General features: G+C 48.4%; 3 protein-coding genes across 3 annotated transcripts; 2 read left to right on the top strand and 1 right to left on the bottom strand.

The window, feature by feature from the left end:
- Positions 1–65: 65 nt before the first annotated feature.
- WDR54 (WD repeat domain 54) lies at positions 66–4,000 on the bottom strand. Its single transcript, XM_036262995.1, has 10 exons — positions 3,942–4,000; positions 3,319–3,541; positions 3,088–3,150; positions 2,376–2,442; positions 2,230–2,283; positions 1,797–1,924; positions 817–917; positions 556–718; positions 327–401; positions 66–250 (listed from the first exon to the last, which is right to left on the bottom strand). Exons 1-10 carry the CDS (start codon positions 3,983–3,985, stop codon positions 119–121), a joined length of 1,050 nt encoding a protein of 349 aa, XP_036118888.1. The 5' UTR covers positions 3,986–4,000; the 3' UTR covers positions 66–118.
- A 181-nt stretch (positions 4,001–4,181) lies between these two features.
- On the top strand, positions 4,182–11,692 carry CUNH2orf81 (chromosome unknown C2orf81 homolog). The gene is given in 5 exon segments (XM_036263524.1): positions 4,182–4,199; positions 9,696–9,917; positions 10,004–10,225; positions 10,392–11,604; positions 11,607–11,692. Coding segments are annotated over 5 exon segments (1,761 nt in total).
- A 732-nt stretch (positions 11,693–12,424) lies between these two features.
- LOC118630438 (retinol dehydrogenase 12-like) lies at positions 12,425–17,060 on the top strand. Its single transcript, XM_036262186.1, has 6 exons — positions 12,425–12,602; positions 12,775–13,014; positions 13,542–13,631; positions 15,955–16,143; positions 16,620–16,726; positions 16,867–17,060. The coding sequence occupies exons 1-6, from the start codon at positions 12,425–12,427 to the stop codon at positions 17,053–17,055; spliced, it is 993 nt and encodes a 330-aa protein (XP_036118079.1). The 3' UTR covers positions 17,056–17,060.
- Positions 17,061–18,235: the final 1,175 nt, after the last annotated feature.

The raw sequence follows: 18,235 nt of genomic DNA, 5'->3' as shown, positions 1-18,235 counted from the left end.
GATGCAGATGTTGGTTCGCCGGCTGTGAAGGATGACTTTGATACTGAGGAATTAGACAAGGGCTAGGTGGCAGAGATACTTTATAATACCACAGGGAGAAAGAAGGACTTGTCTGCTCTCACACACTGCTGAATCTCAGGATTTCAGAAAGGTCGTAGCCGGTCACAGCAAAGGAGCTGCCTAAAGGATCACAGAATCGGGCACCACACACCTGAGTGTTGGGCACACACTCGCCATGACAGTGTTCCACCTGGGGAAGAAAAGGGCTGCTCAGGGCCTGCTGCTCCATGCTTGGGCCCCCACTCCACTCCTCTCTCCACACACACCTCAATGCAGCCACTCTCTGGGCTTCTGCTCAGCTTCCAGATGTGTACAAAGGTGTCTTCAGCTGCAGAGAGTAACTATTAAAAGGCAGGAAAATGAGGAGTGGGAATGTGCTGATAGGACCGGTGTAGGTTGGGGTGCTATACCACGTGGCAAAGACAAGCTTGTGGAGTTCCTCTCAAAGTCCCAGCACCAGGAACAAGGGTGTATAGGACAGAGGAGGAGACTGACCTTGCCCACCTCTGGAGCCAGGTCCAGGGCACAGATGGCCCGGGCGTGGGCGTCGATTTGGACGTGTAGAGTTCCTGTGCTGGCCTCATACAGACGCACTTGCCCGTTCCCATAGCCTGCTGCTATGATCCCCTGCCACAGATGCACGGAAGCACATGGGGCCCTGCAAGGGCGATGCCCCACTTTGATTTCCCCAGATCCAAGCTCACTCCCCGTCCTGGAGCTGCCTCAGGAAGGCCTCCGCCCCTTTGCCTCACCTACCCAAATCCTGGAATTCGGGTCAGTAATTTGAATTCAGGACCTGACCGCCAGATACACAGCAAGCCTGAGTCATCTGCTGTCACGATGTCAGCCATGCTGTCCTGAGGGGAAAGGCAGGGTCAGCCCTTCCCTTTCTCCCCTGCTGGGTCCTATATACAGGGGAAGGGAGGCAGTATTTTCATCCTGGCCTCTCTAGGGGAAGGGAAGATATGAAGCCCTCACAAGCTGGACCCAGGGTTCCCTTAGGAAGCATAAAATGCTTTCCTTGCATTACTCAGTCCCTCCTTGCCCCCCCCCCCCGCCCCCTTGCCCTGACACCATGTGTTAGGAGGGGTTATAAAATTGTACTCATGGATGATGATATTGCGGCCATAGTGTTATGACCTTCTAGAGGTCTTACAGTAAGCCAGTCACAGTCATAACTAGACTTGGCCTCTTGACTCCCAAACCTAGACAGCCAGTATAGCCCACGGGCCCATCTCAGGGCCAGATTCGGTAGAGGATATGAATTAGAAGACACAAACCCTGTTTTCAAGAGGTTTGCAATCCAATTAGGGACAGAAGAATTGTCACTGAGGACAGTACCAATTCAGGGGACAGCTAAGAGAGATCAGTGCGAGCTGGAATAGGGAGAAGACTTCCTGGAGAGGATGGTGCTAGAAGTGTAGGACTTGCCCAAATCCAGAGCAGGAAGCTGCACATGTCAGAGCTGGAAAGCATCTTAGAAACCACGTGTCCCAACTCCTCAGTTCACACGAGTATTGAGAAGTGTTAGTGAACTATTAAAGGCCATATAAATGTAAAGTATCTCTGGCTTCATCACTGGACCTGAAGTTGCTGAAGGCTAGGAAAGCGCAGCAGTTTGCCCAGAGTCATCCAGCTGCTTAGTGGCAGAGCCAAGACTTGCATTCAGGTCTCCTGCCTCCTAAGGTAGGGAAGGACCCCAGGCTCACTAGAATTGGAAGGGGGAATCCTCTCACCTTTTCCTGGGCAGGCTTGCTGGCAATGTCTGTGACTGACGTCGGGTGCCCAGAGAGTTCTTCACTCAGTACAATGTTGGGACCCTTGGCTGGGATGTCAAATACCAGCACCCGGCCTGACCATGTCCCTGTGGAAGACGTGTGTCCTCCTGAGTATCCAGCCACCACACTCAGCACTCCCTCCATCCCAGAAACCTTAGCAACAAACCCACCTTTCACTTCTCCAACAGTCCTGCCCCTCCATGACTACCCTTATACTATCCCACCCTGCCCCTCTAAACCCATCCATGGCTCCTTGGAGTCTCTGACCCCCCTTTACTTCCACCTTTCCCTCTAACCCTCCACAATTTCCTCAGACCTTCAGTATCCTTAGGACCAAAGCCCACACTTTTATACCTCAGCACCTCCAATGCCCTGCCCTTGGCCCTCTCACCCACACAGATGAAATGGTCACTGGAAGCAATTCCTCGGGCAAACACAGCCTGTACTGAGTATGAAAGGGGAAAACTATTAGAAATAGCGCTTCCTCCAGCCCTAGCAGACACTCCCTACCCCCACCCAACTCAGTCCTGCAGGTACCTGGAGCGGCATCTCCAGAGTCCAACGCGTGCCAATAGACCATGACGGAGCCATCGGACTCATACATCTGGAAGAAGAGGGCAAGGGCAGGGGCACAACCAAGTTAACCTTTGCTGTGTTCTACGCTGATTATGTCACATACTCATGTTAGCCTCAGCCCACTGCATTCTCAAAAACAACTCTGGCAGGTAGGTACTACTTTTATCCCTATTTTACAGAGGAGGAGGACACTGAGGCTCTGATGGGTTAACTAATTTGCCCAAGGTCATACAGCTAGCAAAGGGGCAGATATTGGAGAGGGTACTTGGGAATTTTAAAAAATGGAAGAAATAGCCCTGGCCAGTTTGGTTCAGCGGTTAAAGCATCGGCCTGCAGTCCAGAAAGACCCGGGTTCGGTTCCCACTAAGGGCATATACCTCGGTTGCAGTTTGTCCCTGGCCCTGGTTGGGTCGTGCGGGTAGCAACCACTCGATGTGTCCCTTTCACGTTGATGTTTCTCTCTCTCCCATTCTATCTGAACAAAAAATGGAAAAATGTCATCGGGTGAGGGTTAAAAAAAAAGAGGAAGAAATGAAGATGAGAAATAAGGAAAAGTGGGCTAAGCATGTGCAAAACTTGGCAGTGTTTAGAGGCAAGTGCGGAAGGGCCTTGGAGCCTTAGAGAGGAGTTGAGAAGACTCCAGTCCAGCAGGGCAGGAAGGTCCTCCTCTTACCTGTATTCCTCGATGTGAGGTGAGTACCAGCAATACTCGGAAGGGGAGGACACACCAGTGGACCTGGAGTGAGGTGGATCAGAGTAGAGAGAAGTGGTCAACAGAGCACATGAGGACTCAGAAGAGTAGAAATTCAGAGTGTTAGGGAAGGCCTATTCCTTGAAGTCTGAAGAGGAAAGGACAAGGGTTAAGACTGGGTTCAGCAACACCACTTCCAACTCCATGCCTCACCTGGGTGATAAGTGGGGGACTCACTCCGGCTCCCTCCTTGGCGTGGAGCTGGCGCTGGGCCAAAGGCACACCCTCGGGAGCAGCGCTGAGAAGCTGGGCGTTGGGTCCATGGACTACCCCAAAATGTGTGAGGCTGCGGACGGGCAGCTGCAGCACACTGAGGTTGTTGCACAGGGCGGCAGCCGAGCCTTGAAGAGGGATGGAACGCTCCCGACGGAACATCCTAGGAGAGACGCTGGAATCACCAAAATCTCAGGGGTAGACGGACGACAGCGATGATTCCTGCCGGGAGAGGGGGGTTTGCGGGCGCTTTCCTAAGACCCTGGAGGAGACCCCGGAGACTGGGTCATGATGTAAGGGGGGGAGGGGCCCCGGCGGTCAGTGACGCGGGTCTGGCATGGGGCGGGTCTTGTGGAGCGAGAGAGGGGAATCCCAGGGCTCAGTCACGGGGCGACGAGGGAATCCTAGAGGAGGAATGGTGGTGGCACGGGACCCGGTGACCCCAAGTGCCCGAGCCAAGGCAGGTTAAGGCAGGACAGTCTCCAGGCCCTTCCACCCTCGGTTCGGCTCCCCGAAGACCGGCCCGGGTCAGAGGTCACACCAGCCGACCCAGGTCGGCTTGCCTGACTCCCGGGTCGTTGGGTCCCTCCGAATCCGCCGCCACCATAGAGACGACGCACTTACGCAGGCCGGGCGGGGCGAACAACTCAAACGTGCAGCGCGCGGCGCGGTTGCCGGGGCAACTGTGGGCGGGGCGAGCCATCCAGCTCAAGGCGTGGTTGCTGGGGCGACCGTTAGGCGGCGTTGGCTGCAGCCAGGCAGCGAGCTGCAGAAACTTCGAGGTTGGGGAGAGAGAGGCGGTGATGGCGCATGAAAGCTCGGTAAGCTTCAGCTCAGCTAGGGCTGCTCCAGAGCCGGGATCAGCCTTTCAGGTCGGTGTCGGGAACCGTGGGCCAGCTCCGCGATATCTGGTGCCCGCCCAGCATGCCGGCGTTCAAGATGACCTAGGAATCCACGTTGATACTTGGGCGAAAAACCTACACTTGCACCTGCCCATCACACCCTTTGTCACACTCCGAAGCTGAGGGAAAAGGTCAAATCAGTGATGCAGAACCCAAAAACAAAAAATTACTTTGGAAACAGCTAATGGATGTAATGTCTCTTACACTGAGGTACCCATTTCAATGGATAAACAAGAATTGGTCAGGGATCAGGAACGGTTGCTAAATAAATTATCTATTTCGAGAGTTTCAGGAGGAAGAAATGAATTAAATAACAACCTTGAGACTGCACCCGAAAATCAAATGATTTTAAAAACAGGGTAATTTAAAACATTTGAAGCCCTGGCCGGTTTGGCTCAGCGGTTGGAGCGTTGACCTGTGGTCCAGAGAGACCCTCGGGTTCGGTTCCCGCTAAGGGCACATACCTCGGTTGAAGAGCCTTTGTGTAATAATATCTCTGGCCCCTCTGGTCAGGCCACGTCTAAGGCATGGTCACTATCACCGGTGTCACATGAGAGGCTTGGAAGGGAAGTCTAACGAACCTACTTTCTTTTCCCAGCCCTACCTGCCCTGCTGTGGCCAAGCCTGGACTGGGCTTTGGGCCATTCCCTAGGTTTGCCACCAGAGCTGTTCTCACCAGCAGAGGTTAAGGGATTTTGAGTTCCCTGTGAAGTTTAGAAAACATCAAATTTGAGGAAAAATGAATTTTGGGGAACATCAGGTATGAATCAGTAAGGTTAGGGGGTGAGGAGGCAAAGGTTTGAGATTATATTTGTAGATAAATTTTGGAGGGAACCAGGTTCAAGCACACACTTGTGGGGAAGTAAGGAGACTCCGAAGAATCTGTTAGTAAATTCCTATGTCCTGAAATGAATTTTTGGGACTAGTCTTTATCTTTTGAAGTAGATTTTTTTTTCCTGCTGCTGTCCATATTACACCCCTGGTTGCAAGTCTTGTGGGGACGCTTAGAATTTAGGAGATGCATGCCTGAGAGGAAAGAGAAGTGTGAGTGTGCTCACAGAAGGAAGAGTGCACCCTGGGTCCTTTGTCTTGAGGGTTTTAAAGGATATGAGTTTAGGGAAGGATTCAATAGAATATTCATCAGCTTTATGCTGATGAACCAAAATGAGATTTATTCCCTTAATGTTATCTGTCCTTGAGTGTGGTTGGCACAAATGGCATTGATTGGATTTCTGCTATCACCCTGAATTGGGTGATTTAAGCTATCTACCCTCTGGTTGGGGAGAAGTGTAAACCATTTACTCTTAAGTGTCCTTGATTAGGAAAGATAAGGATTTTGCTATTTTATTTTATTTTTTTCAATTACAGTTGACATACAATATTGTATTAGTTTCAGGTGTACACCTCAGTGATTAGATCCACTACTGATCAACCTGATAAATCTCATACCCATCCAACACCATACATAGTCATCAGAACATAATTGACTACATTTCATATGCTGTACCCTATATCCCCATGACTATTCTGTAACAACCAATTTGTATTTCTTAATCCCTTCACCTTTTTCACCCATCCCCCCAACCCCTCTCCCATCTGGCAACCATCAAAATGTTCTCTGTATCTGAGTTTGTTTCTGTTTTGTTTGTTCACTTATTTTTTTAGATTCAATTGTTGATAAACATGTATTTATTGCCATTTTTATTGTTCATATTTTAAAAATCTTTCCCCCCCCCTTCTTCTTAGAGAAGACCCTTTAACATTTCTTGTAATACTGGTTTGGTGGTGATGAACCCCTTTAGCTTTTTCTTGTCTGGGAAGCTCTTTGATTCTAAATGATAGCTTTGCTGGATAGAGTAGTCTTGGTTGTAGGTCCTTGCTTTTCATCACTTTACATATTTCTTGCAAATCCCTTCTGGCCTGCAAAGTTTTTGTTGAGAAATCAGCTTACAGTCTTATGGGAGCTCTCTTGTAGGTAACTAACTGCTTTTATCTTCCTGCTTTTAAGATTCTCTCTTTGTCTTTAACCTTTGGCATTTTAATTATGATGTGTCTTGGTGCGGGCCTCTTTGGATTCATCTTGTTAGGGATTCTCTGCACTTTCTCGACTTGTATGTCTATTTCCTTAACCAGGTTAGTTCTCTGTCATTTTCTCAAAAAGGTTCTCAATTTCTTGCTCTCTCTCTTCTCCTTCTGGCACCTCCATGATGGGAATAATGGTACATTTGTAGTTGTCCCAGAGGCTCCTTACACTATCTTCATTATTTTGGATTTCTTTTTCTTTTTGCTGTTCTGATTGGGTGATTTTGCTTCCTTATGTTCCAAATTGCTGTTTTGATTCTCAGCTTCATCTACTCTACTGTTGATTCTCTATAAATTATTCTTTATTTCAGTTAGTGTATCCTTCATTTCTGACTGTTTTTTTTTTTTTGGTTAATCCTCACCCAGATATTTTTTCCATTGATTTTTAGAGAGAATGTAAGGGAGAGATGGAAGGTGGGTGGGGGGAGAGAGAGAGAAAGAAAGAAACATCAATGTGAGAGCGACACATCAATTAGTTGCCTCCCACATATGCCCCAACTGGGGTCAGTGATTGAATCTGCAATCCAGGTATGTGCCCTTGACTGGGAATTGAATCCGTGGCCCTTTGGTACATGGGCTGATGCTCTAACTACTGAACAACACTGGACAGGGCTCTGACTGGTTCTTTTTTATGGTTTCTATGTCATTTTTCATGCTGTTGAAATTCTCACTAAGTCCCTTGAGCATCCTTGTAACCATTGTTTTAAACCGTGCATCTGGTATTTTGCTTGCCTCTATTTCATTTAGTTCTTTTTCTGGAGAGTTCTCCTGTCCTTTCATTTGGGACCTGTTTCTTTGTCTCCACATTTTGGCTGCTTCCCTATGTTTGTTTCTTGTATTAGGTAGAGATGTAATGTCTCCCAGACTTGGTAGATTGGCCTTGTGTAACAGGTGTCCTGTAAGGCCCCTGTGGTGCAGCCTTCCCAGTTACCTGAGCTGGGCGCTCCAGGCGCGCTCCTGTGTGGGCTCTGTGCACTGACCTATTGTAGCTGAGCCTCAGTTGTTGTTGGTGTCACTAGGAGGGATTGTCAGCTGTGAGGACCACCTTCAACTACAGCAGAGGGGCTGCTGTGCAGGAGTCAACCCTATGAGCCTACAGAGCAGGACTTGCTTCAGTAGGGTGTTGGTGCTCACTGAGTCCACCCCTTGAGTGTGTCACTTGTGGAGGGGTAGGGTTGTAATCCGATATGGACTGAAGCTGTCCACAGGGTACACTGGCTCTGGTGTGTCCCAGGAGTTTGCAAAATCAGCCGCCACATATGCCCTGCCTGGGGCCACCAGTCACCAGCTGCAGAGCGATCTGCAGATGGCTACTACTTGTGTTGGGCTTGGAGGTGCCCAGGAGAGGCCAAGCTGTGAACCGACCAAGCTGCCATTAGTGCCAGAACTGGGGCTACTTAGCAAGAGGTATGTGTGGGGTACACAGAGGGCAAATGCTACTTGCTTGAGAGATTTTAGGAAAGTCCCTAAGTATAAAAAGATACAATCTCATTGTAGAGAACTTATAAAATAGAGAGGAGCACTGGAAAGAAACATGCTCACTGTTACAATTTCAGTGTTTTAGTTTTCTTCAACACATCTGAGATCAGATGTAATATGTAATTATGTACTCTGTTCTTTCATTTAACATTAAATCCTAAGAATTTTTCTGTATTCTTGCAAATTCCTCCTAAAGATTACCTTTAATCATTGTATAATATTCCATCCTATAGATAGGGCACAATTAGCTATCTATTCTCTTTCTGTTAGACATAATGTTTTCAACATTCTGCTATTATAAATCATACTACAGGGAATATGAAGAATATATTTTAATTTTTATTTTAGATTATGCTTTTGAGTGCATTTATAAAACTGGAATTAATAGTTTTGAAGGTTAGACATGTTTTCAAATGTTTATTAGTCATCTACAGTTCCATTTTTATTTATTTTGTTAATCTTCACCCAAGGATATTTTTCCATTGATTTTCAGAGAGAGAGAGAAAAACATCCATGTGAGAGAGACACATCAATTGGTTGCCTCCCGCACGATCCCAGGACCGAACCTGCAACCCAGGTACATGCCCCTGACCCTTTGGTCTGCAGGCCAACACTCTAATCTCTGAGCTAAACTGGCCAGGGCTATTTTTAAAAATAATTTATTGCTTTTAGAGAGAGGAAAGGGGGGGGGGAGAGAGAGAGAGAGAGAGAGAGATTTGTTGTTTTACATATTTATGCATTCATTGGTTGATTCTTGTATGTGTCCTGACTGGGGATCGAACCCGCATTCTTGGCTCATTGGGACAATGCTCCAACCAACTGAGCTACCCAGCCAGGGCTACAGTTCCACTTTTGTGAAATGTTATATCCTTTGCTTCTTATTATCCTTGGAGTCTTATGATTATCTTATTTTATATGAGTTTTTAATATATTTGGGGATATTTATTTTTTATATTTATTATAAAATGCAGAGGGGGCAAAAGTTGGTTTACAGTTGTTCATATGGAAAATAATATAATAATTAATAAATAATAATACAAGAATAAACAGTGTTTTGTGTACTCACACTGTAAACCTACTTCTTCCCTACCCTGTATTTTTTGTTTGGGAAGCAGTATAAAGTCAGGCTCTGGAGTCAGACCTGCCTGTGAGTGGTCACTCCTCTGCTTCCTTGCTGTGTGATCTGGGCAAATTCTGTAAAATGGAAATAAAAATAGTATGTGATCTAAAAAGTGTAGGAATTAAGTCAAGACAATGTATGTGATGATTATACTTTAAATGCCAGAAAATGGTAACTACTAATATCAGCTTGTATATTAGGAATGTTTATAAAAATAAGTAGAGGAAAATTTGACATATCTATATGCCTATTTCTTTATTATTTGTACAGGTTTTTTTCCCTTTAATCCGTCTGGAATCTGTTTAGATGTATGTTGTGAAATAAGGATCCAAGTTGATTTAGGGGGGAGGAGGTGACTCTAAACAGCACCAATTATTCCAGCACCCATATATTGACTTATCTATCTCAAGATCTTTGAACTAGTGTAAATGTCAAGGACTGTGGCCACATATAGTCTGGGTTTACTGTGGAATCCCAAGCAAGTGCTGGCTAATTTGTGTCATGTTTCAGTTTCTTTGTGAAATGGGTTTAGTGAGCAGTTATGAAAATTAAATTAGCTAGGTCAAACACCTGAAAAGCATATGTCACACAGTAGGCTCTCCTTGGGAGTTGTCCTTTCCAAAAGGGTTTTCCTTTCTACTAGACAGCTTGAGAAAGCTTCCTCCTAGCCTACAGCTGCTTCTCTCTTTCACGCCTCAGATTTCTGCCCTGACTGCCCTGTTCCCTTCCCACAGAGGCAGGTCCGAGACCGTGGGGTGACGAGATCCAAGGCGGAAAAGGCACGGCCACCTACTGTGCTGGTGCCGCAGGTGGACATCATTCCTGGGCGGCTCACTGAGGCTGAGTGGATGGCGTTCACAGCTCTGGAGGAGGGCGAGGAGGTGGTGGGGGACATCTTGGATGATCTGCTGGCACGAGTCATGGACTCTGCCTTCAAAGTCTACTTGACCCAGCAGGTGGGTCCGGATCTGGATCCTCCAGATCCATCTCCCCGCTCTCCGACCCCTTCCTGCCAGGCTGAGTCCCTCTCTTGCCCCCTCAGTGCATTCCATTCACCATAAGCCAGGCTCGGGAGGCCATGCTGCAGGTCATCGAGTGGCGCTTCCTGGCCCGGGATGAGGGAGAGTCTGCAGTGGCTGAGGACCCCACGTGGGGCGAGGACGAGGAGCCCTTGGCATGCACGACGGATGCCTGGGCTCAGGGATCCGTGCCTGTGCTGCACGCACCAGTCTCCATGGGGCTGGAGGAGACCTTCCAGAGCGAAGTAAGCCCAGTCCCCAGCTCCCTCCCACCCCTACCCCTACCCCCACCCCCAATGCATCTTTGTTTTCCTTAGGGCCTATCTGGATTTCTCCACCCTTAGTTCCTTTCTCCCCTTTCTGACCTCTCACTACCCACCTCCCTCCCCTACCTCTGGTGCATTTCTCCAGGACCAAGGGAGCATAGAACAGATTTCTTTAGGAAGATCGAGGATGGATAGAGGCTTTGAGGAGCAGATGGAATCTTCGGAGCATTCTTCCAAGCCGAGAGACACCCCCAGCCCCCCACCCATCCTGGAGCTGTTTCAGGAGGCAGAGCCCAGGGGTCCTTTGGAGGAAGTGGAAGGCCAGAGAGGAGGCCACCAGTCTTCAGCAGAGGCCTTGAACGTGAGCCTCCCACAGTCTTCATCAGAGGAGCTGGGTCCTGCTGGCAGTCCCCACCCTTCTCTGGAGCTGTCCCAGGTAGCCAGCTCCCAGAAATCAACAGAGAGGGCACCGCCCCTTAGCTCCCAGCTACTGAAAGAGGATCTCTACTGTTGCACACTAAAGCCGCCCACCGCTGGGGATCAGAGGGTGCCCCCCACAGCCTCTGGCCCCACTATCCTCAGCCTTCCCAAGTTCTCCCAGCCACAGCAGCCTTGGGGCTCGGACTCACAGCTGAGCAAACTTTCCTACCCTGCAGGCTGCAAGGCAGCTTTGGTACGGCTGCCGCGCCACTGGGTCAGCCCACTAACTGAGATTGTGGACCCAGACTCCGCAGTGCGCCCCCTGGGCGTCTACCGCAGGTGCCAGCGGGTCAAGAAGACAGAGGTCCCAGCTGGACCCCCAGCCACTGGCCCCAGTTCCGGAGTCTCCCCTGCATGTTTCTCTACTCCCCCTCCAAGAGGTCCTTGCCCTGCCTTGTGCTCCAGCTCCCAATTTCCCCCTTTAAGTTTAGACCTGTCATCACCAGGCATCCAATCAAAGGGGCCCTTACCCAGCTCAGAGAGCCACTTTCTTGAAAAGCACCTGGAGCTTCCCTACGTGGCTCAGTGCCCCAGCCCCAAAATGTGGCCAGGTGCAAAGTGGCCCAGGGGCTGGGAGAAGGGAGCAGAGTTGCTGGAAGAGCTGTGGGCCGCCCGTACCCACGTATCTGCGCGGGGCCTGGACCCTGGGGATCAGGAGTGCCAGGATCCTCACAGGTCGCCTTGCCCCACGCCCCGAATCCTCGACGCCACATCCCAGGTGATGTGGGAGCCTGTGTTGCTGCCAGAAGCCTTGAAACTGGCTCCTGGTGTGAGCGTGTGGAACCCAAACGCGCAGGTGCTGCTCAGCTCTGGCACACCCCAGCAGGAGGACAAGGAAGGCTGTACCTCTCCCCCCATCAAGGCAGGTGCCCAGAAGCCCAAGTGACCACAGCACAGCTAATGAAGAACTCGAGCTCCAAAGTGTGGTCACCCCTCTCCAAGCTCCTGCCCCATTCTGAGCCCTGAACCTCAGCCAGTGGGAATCCCACCTTCCTTTAGTCTGCTTGCCAGAAATAAACACCTGAGTTGCCTTAAGAACTGGCCTGGTATCTCTGTCAGTTTCTTCCAAAGATGTGTATTCTCACTGGAGAGGAACAGGTGTCCTAGCAGGCCTAGAAGAAGATACAACACTGCTGAGGGAACACACCCATTTGCACGCATAGGAGACCCTGCTTCAGGGCCAAGGCTGCTCTCGAGCAGAAGAATTCTGGAGAACCATCTGTCTCCTCACAAAGGACCAGACAGATGTGAGGGCTGCAAGTGGAGTCTACCTTAGTTGGGAAAACAGTCTACTTTCAGCTGGGGAGAAAGGAAATGGCCCTGCTTAGGCACAGAGTGATTCAAGACACAAAGACTTTGATTTCTTACTTCCCAAGACCCTGGAGCTCTGTCAATTCACTTTAGCATGCAAATCCAGGTTTGGCTTAGAGACTGATTTGAGCCTTTGTAGGGTTTGGGGCTCAGGGAAAGCCCTTCTGTTAATTTTTGACTAGAGGTGAGGCAATAAAGTGCCTAGGTCACATAGTTTATAAGGAGGAACTCACTCTCGGGTTCAGATGGTTGCTTGAACTGATGCGAGAGTGCTTCCTTAAATTTTGTGCCTTAGGGTCCGCACCATCCTCATCACTATTGCACATTCAGCTCTGACTAGCTCTCTCCCATTCTCTTCCCGCTCTGTGTGGCAGGCCAGTATCTGCTATGTCACTGTGGTCTTTACTCAGCAGCCAGGTCTGGAGCCCTGGCTTCGTCCTCCTCATTCTGGTCTTCCTGCTTAGACTCAATGTGCGGCTCCGGTATAGGTGTCAGCTTTGGGACCTCCAGCACTGCCCCACAGATCTGACTGGGAAGACGGCAGTGGTGACTGGGGCCAACAGTGGTGAGTGTTTCTCCCACCCTGTCGCCTCACTAGGGGCCTCAGCCCCCAACAGCCTTTACAGGGAGGGCAGGGGAGAGAAACAGTACCCACGTCAGCACCCTGTTTCTCCACTTGCTCCACTGCCCTCTAGTCACTTCCCACACTAGCCCACTCTGAAGCTGCCCTCCCACAGGCATCGGAAAGGTTGTGTCCCAGGAGCTGGCCCGCCGTGGGGCCCGTGTGATCCTTGCCTGCCGTAGCCATGAGCGTGGACAGCGAGCCCTGGATGAGATCCAAGCAGCCTCAAGGGATGCCTGCCTTCTGCTTGGGGAGGTAGACCTGAGCTCTATGGCCTCCGTCCGGAACTTTGCCCGGTGGCTTCTGCAAGAGTGTCCTGAGATACATCTGCTGGTTAACAATGCTGCGGTCTGTGGTATGTGCCTTGACTTGCTTCCCCCAAACACGTTTCAGGAGACTCCTTTCTAGATGAGGGACCCCAAAACAGGCATTCCCAAAGCCTAACCTGTGCTTCCTGCTGAAACACTCTTAATTCATACACAATCCTAAAGAGCCTGCCTCAAGTTTCAGCCTGAGATTTCATTGCCTCCATCTTTGTACATACGTGCTCCTATGGTATTTCTTTCTTTCTTTTTTTTAAAATTCATTTTCAGAGAGAGAGGAAGGGAGAGGGAGAGAGAGATAGAAACATTTATGAGAGAGAACATCGATTGGCTGCCTCCTGCATGCCCCCCACTGGGGATTGGGTCCACAACCTGGGCGTATGCCCTGACTAGGAATCGAACAGGTGACCTCTTGGTACGTGGGTTGAAGTTCAACCACTGAGCCTCACCAGCTGGGCCTCCTATGGTATTTTTATTGAATCCAAATATGCTCCCAGACTCTGTCTACCTCAGGGTGGTCCCTCCATCATCCACTTCCTGTGTTTTCCTCTCTTCCCAGGAATCCCCAAGACACTAAGCTCAGAGGGCCTTGAATTCACCTTTGCCACCAATTATGTCGGGCCCTTTCTGCTCACAAATCTTCTGCGAGGTAAGGAAGTGTGCCTCCCCTCTCGGCCCCTCCGCTCCATTCCCCTGGCATTTTCCTGGCAAGTCCCTTCCCCTTGGCACCCAGCAGCTTGCTGAGCAGTGACCCAGTGTGCTTTTGCTGCCCAAAGCAGGGGAGCCACCTGACACAGGCAGGACGAGGATTCTGGTAATGGAATCAGTCAGCTCAAAATACAGCCAGCAAGAGGGATATGAGATCCCACCTCCCTTCCCTCAGCTCTGAGTTCCAGCCAGACCAGAAGGTCAGTCATCTTAACGAAAGCTTCCCGAGGGTGGCACTAGGCCACCTGGAACACAAACACCAAGAAGCTCAGGAACCACCAGGGATAGTAGCCAAAAAAACCACTGCCTTGGGCCCAAATCCTTCGACTTTCTCATTTTGTAATCCTTTCTGATTAAGGAAGTTTAGGTTTTTCCTAAAGAGGAAGGGGGAAACAGGTAGCAGGCAAATTCTCCGACATATTTTCCTGTATTGTGTAATAGCCTCTTTAAAAATTTTTTTCCTTTATTGATTTTTAGAGAGAGAGAAAGGGAGAGGGAGAGAGATAGAAACATTGATGAGAGAGAACATCGATTGGTTGCCTCCTCCATGCCCCCCACTGGGGATTTGGCCCACAACCTGGGCATGTGTCCTGACCAGGACTTGAACCAGCAACCTCTTGGTGCACGGGTCGATGTTCAGCCACTGAGCCACACCGGCAGGGCTCCATACATTTTTGAGTATGAATATTTTTTTCTTTTCCCAAAAATTGTAACATGTGTTTGTACCTTGCTCAGTATTCATGTTTTTTTTCTTTTTTTCTGAAAAGTATTTATTTGAGCTAAAGTTGCTCCAGCCTGGGATACAGAAATTCAGGTAGCAACCTAAATTGTGTTCCTAAGTAACAGTTTCTTAAATTGTTTGTTTCTCCTGTCTCCCCTTTTCTAATCTGTTCTTCCTTCTGCCACTTCTAGAAATCATCTTGAGCCATATCATTTCTTGCTTCAAATCCTTTGAAGGTACTCTGTCCTTTAGGAAAAACTCTAAGCCCCTTTTCTTCTTACAATATGAGAACCTTACCTTTTGCTCTTCCTTAGCCCACACCCTTGTCTCCAGTCAGACAATCTATAGCTCTTGGACCACACTCTGTTTTCCCCCCTTTGGCTGTGCTTTTGCACATGTGATTCCTTCTGTCTGGAATATCCTTTCCCACCCCCTTAGCCTGGCTAACTTGAGTTCATCTGCACACACATGGCCTGTGCTGTGGATCCAGCCCTGACACCTCCAACTCCCCAGCCACCCCCAATTATCAGGGCTCCCTAAGCCCCTCGTACACATCTCTGTTCTCGAACTAACATTGCCCCGTGAGGATCAGTCTCCAACTAGGCTGGGAGCCCCTTTGGTTTTTATGCCACTATGTCTGCAATTTGGGGGTTCATGGTCCTCTTTAAGAATAATTTTCTCTCTAGCAAATTTTGGCTAAATGCCACCTGTTCAAATAGTCATTTATGATTCTTTATTTAAATGTAAGGTGCTAAATAATTTTAGCATTTTGAAAACAATGCTGTAAACTCATGTGACAATTACTACTTTTTTTTTTTTATCCTCACCCGAGGACATTTTTTTGATATTTTGTTCAGATAGAATGGGAGGGAGGGGGAGAGAGAGAGAGAAACATCGACGTGAAGGGACACATCGAGTGGCTGCCACCCGCACGACCCAACCAGGGCCGGGGACAAACTGCAACCGAGGTACGTGCCCTTAGCGGGAACCGAACCCAGGTCTCTCTGGACCACAGGCCGACACTCTAACTGCTGAGCCAAACCGGCCAGGGCGACAATTACTATTTTTCATAATTTATATAATCCAGACTTTTTTGTATAGTTATGTACTGATTTTTTTTTTTTTTTTTTTTTTTTTTTTAAGATTTAACTTGTTCTATTGATTATAATTTTATTTTTGTTTCTTTGGGAGATAGTTTTTTCCTTTCTCCCACTTAGTTGTCGGTGTGGTCAAACATAAACAAGGGTCAATTAAATTAGCTTCAGCTGGTAAGTGGAAGCAAAGCAAGACAAAATTTCAAACACTAAAAATAAAAGAGGAAGAAGAGTGTTAGGAAAGCAGCCAATGAAAATTAAGTCTCTGTTCACATTAAGTTCCCCTGTGTCTAGCCTGGGTGACTGGGTGGGGGCCCACTGACTCTCTCCTGAAAGCCCTGGATGGGCCCTGCTCCCCTGAAGTTTCCTGGAGAAGAATGCTGGGGAGTGGGCATGGGAGTTTACCCCAGGCCTTGGACTGAAGGTGTGTGGTCCTCTCTCTAACCCAGGAGCGCTACAACGGGCAGGGTCGGCCCGGGTGATAAATCTGTCTTCCTCTTGGCATATACATGGGTACTTTGATGAAGAACATCTGACAGGGGCTGGTAGACCTTTGACCTTCAACCAGAACTATTATTGCAGCAAATTGCTTTTGACCTCAATCACTGGGGAATTTGCCCGGAGACTTCAAGGGACAGGTAATTGCTTCTGACACCCCCTCTTCCTCCACTCCCAACCCTTCACACCTCTCAACATGTCCTGGCCATAAAATACTTCCAATATCCCCTAAAACAACTGTTAATTTCTTCCATTTACCACCTGTACCCCTATAGTCCTCTCAACCTTGTCTTCTTTTCAACCTTTTCCAACTCTCTTATCGTCTGTAACATCCCTCTCCTCCCAGTGTTTTCCAATACCAGTACCATACATCATGTTCCCCTAAAGTTAACCCAACACTTTCAAATTCTTGTGTCTCCTTACTGGCTTGGGTTCCACCATTTGTGTAAGTTACAGAGCACTAGTGTCCCTTCTAGCACCTCCAAGTCTCTGGTCACCTTTACCCGACAGACCTGGTAGGATCCTCCCTCCTTGCACACTGCAGAGCCACACTCAACCCTTTCTTCCCATCCTCCTCTCACTTCACTTTGCATTATGCTTCTGTCTTCCTTCTCAGGTGTGACTGTGAACTCTGTGGACCCCGGTGTTGTATACACAGGGATCATTAAGGAATTCTCTTGGTTCTACCGTGTCACCTTCTGGCTCTGGAGCTTCTTCATTAGGGTGGGTAGAGGGGAAGCTGGTTTGACCTGAAGAGGGTGGGGCAGGGCTCTAGTTCTCGGTGTGTCCCCAGCCCAGCTAACGTCTGTCTGGTGAGACATCTCATTCTCCTCCTTAACCCCCCACTCTTTGTATTTCCACAGGATCCTACAGAGGGTGCAAACCCAGTTCTCTACCTGAGCTTGGAAAAGGAAGTGGATGGCATTTCTGGGAAATATTTTAGCAATTCCTGTGTGATAACTCCTCCTGCTAAAGCTGCTCAGGATCCTTATGTGGCCCAAAGCCTCTGGAACGCCACAATCAAACTGACGAACCTGGACCTGATGGACTGATCCTCTGTGACCCAGATCTCGGAGTTCTTTAACATCTTTGAATTTATATGCTTTTGTAGTATTTTAATTATATTGTTATTTCGTTAATCTTGCAAATCAGATATACTGTTATTTTAAGTAGTTGAGATTTGTGTAGCTTTACACATACGTTTCATATTTTCTTTGCTCATTCTTCTTCCTTGTGTCTCAGATCTTCTATCTGGGGTTATTTTCCTTCTATCCAAAGTACATCCTTTAGAAATTCCTTTAATGAGGATTTGTAGTATGCAGAATTCTTAGATGCCCCAAGATTCAAACCCTCCTGTGTATATGTTCTATATAATCTTCTCCCCTTGAGTGTGAGCTTAACTAGTGAATATGATGAGATTTTTATGCCTGCTATGTACCTGGAAAATGAGATTTTACTGGTATAATTAAAGTCTGTAATCAGTTGGCTTTGTGTTAAAGGGGAGATTATTTTGAGTGGGGCTGACCTAATCAGGTGAGCCTTTTATTTATTTATTTTTAAAATTTATTATTTTAAAAATTCTCACCTGAGGACATTTTCCCATTGCTTTTTCAGATAGAGTGGGAGAGAGGGAGAGAGAGAGAAACATTGATGTGAGAGAGACACATTGACTGGTTGCCTCCTGCATGACCCCTACTGGGACCGGGGATCCAACCTGCAACCCAGGTATGTGCCCTTGGCTGGGAATCAAACCCGAAACCCTTCGGTCCACAGGCCAATGCTCCAACCGCTGAGCCAAACTGGCCAGGGCCAGGCGAGTCTTTTGGAAATTGTCAGACCTTCCCAGAAGTCAGAGAGTTCCTCTTGTTTACCATGAAAGAAGCAAACGGCCACATTTTGAAGCTGGAGACAAATCCTCTAGGAGTTAAGACTTCAGTTCTACAGTCCCAAGAAACTGAATTCTGCCAATAGTCAGTGAGCCTGGAAGTGGACCTGGAGCCCAGATGAGATTGCAACTTTTTTTTTTATCCTCACCCAAGGACATTTTTCTATGTTTTGTTCAGATAGAGTGAGAGGGAGAGAGAGGAAGAGAAACATTGACATGAAAAGGACACATTGAGTGGTGGCCACCTGCACGACCCAACCAAGGCCGGGGACAAACTGCAACTGAGGTACGTGCCTTTAGCGGGAACTGAACCCGGATCTCTATGGACCGTGGGCTGATGCTCTAAC

The sequence above is a fragment of the Molossus molossus genome, unplaced genomic scaffold (assembly GCF_014108415.1).
Source record: "Molossus molossus isolate mMolMol1 unplaced genomic scaffold, mMolMol1.p scaffold_m16_p_15, whole genome shotgun sequence".
In the NCBI taxonomy this organism is placed as follows: Eukaryota; Metazoa; Chordata; class Mammalia; order Chiroptera; family Molossidae; genus Molossus; species Molossus molossus.
Note: the sequence above shows the minus strand (reverse complement) of the source record. Positions and strands in the feature narration are given on the sequence as shown.

What these genes read in the sequence shown, in the direction of transcription:
- LOC118630438 (XM_036262186.1), top strand. Translation starts at nt 12,425, where the DNA reads ATGTCACTGTGGTCTTTACTCAGCAGCCAGGTCTGGAGCCCTGGCTTC. An exon ending in GGTGACTGGGGCCAACAGTG is followed by an intron (nt 12,603 to 12,774) that starts GTGAGTGTTTCT and finishes GCCCTCCCACAG; the next exon opens with GCATCGGAAAGGTTGTGTCC. An exon ending in TCTGGAGCTTCTTCATTAGG is followed by an intron (nt 16,727 to 16,866) that starts GTGGGTAGAGGG and finishes GTATTTCCACAG; the next exon opens with GATCCTACAGAGGGTGCAAA.
- WDR54 (XM_036262995.1), bottom strand. Translation starts at nt 3,985, where the DNA reads ATGGTGGCGGCGGATTCGGAGGGACCCAACGACCCGGGAGTCAG. An exon ending in CCTCACATCGAGGAATACAG is followed by an intron (nt 2,443 to 3,087) that starts GTAAGAGGAGGA and finishes CTCTTCTTCCAG; the next exon opens with ATGTATGAGTCCGATGGCTC. An exon ending in TGGCTCCAGAGGTGGGCAAG is followed by an intron (nt 402 to 555) that starts GTCAGTCTCCTC and finishes GCCTTTTAATAG; the next exon opens with TTACTCTCTGCAGCTGAAGA.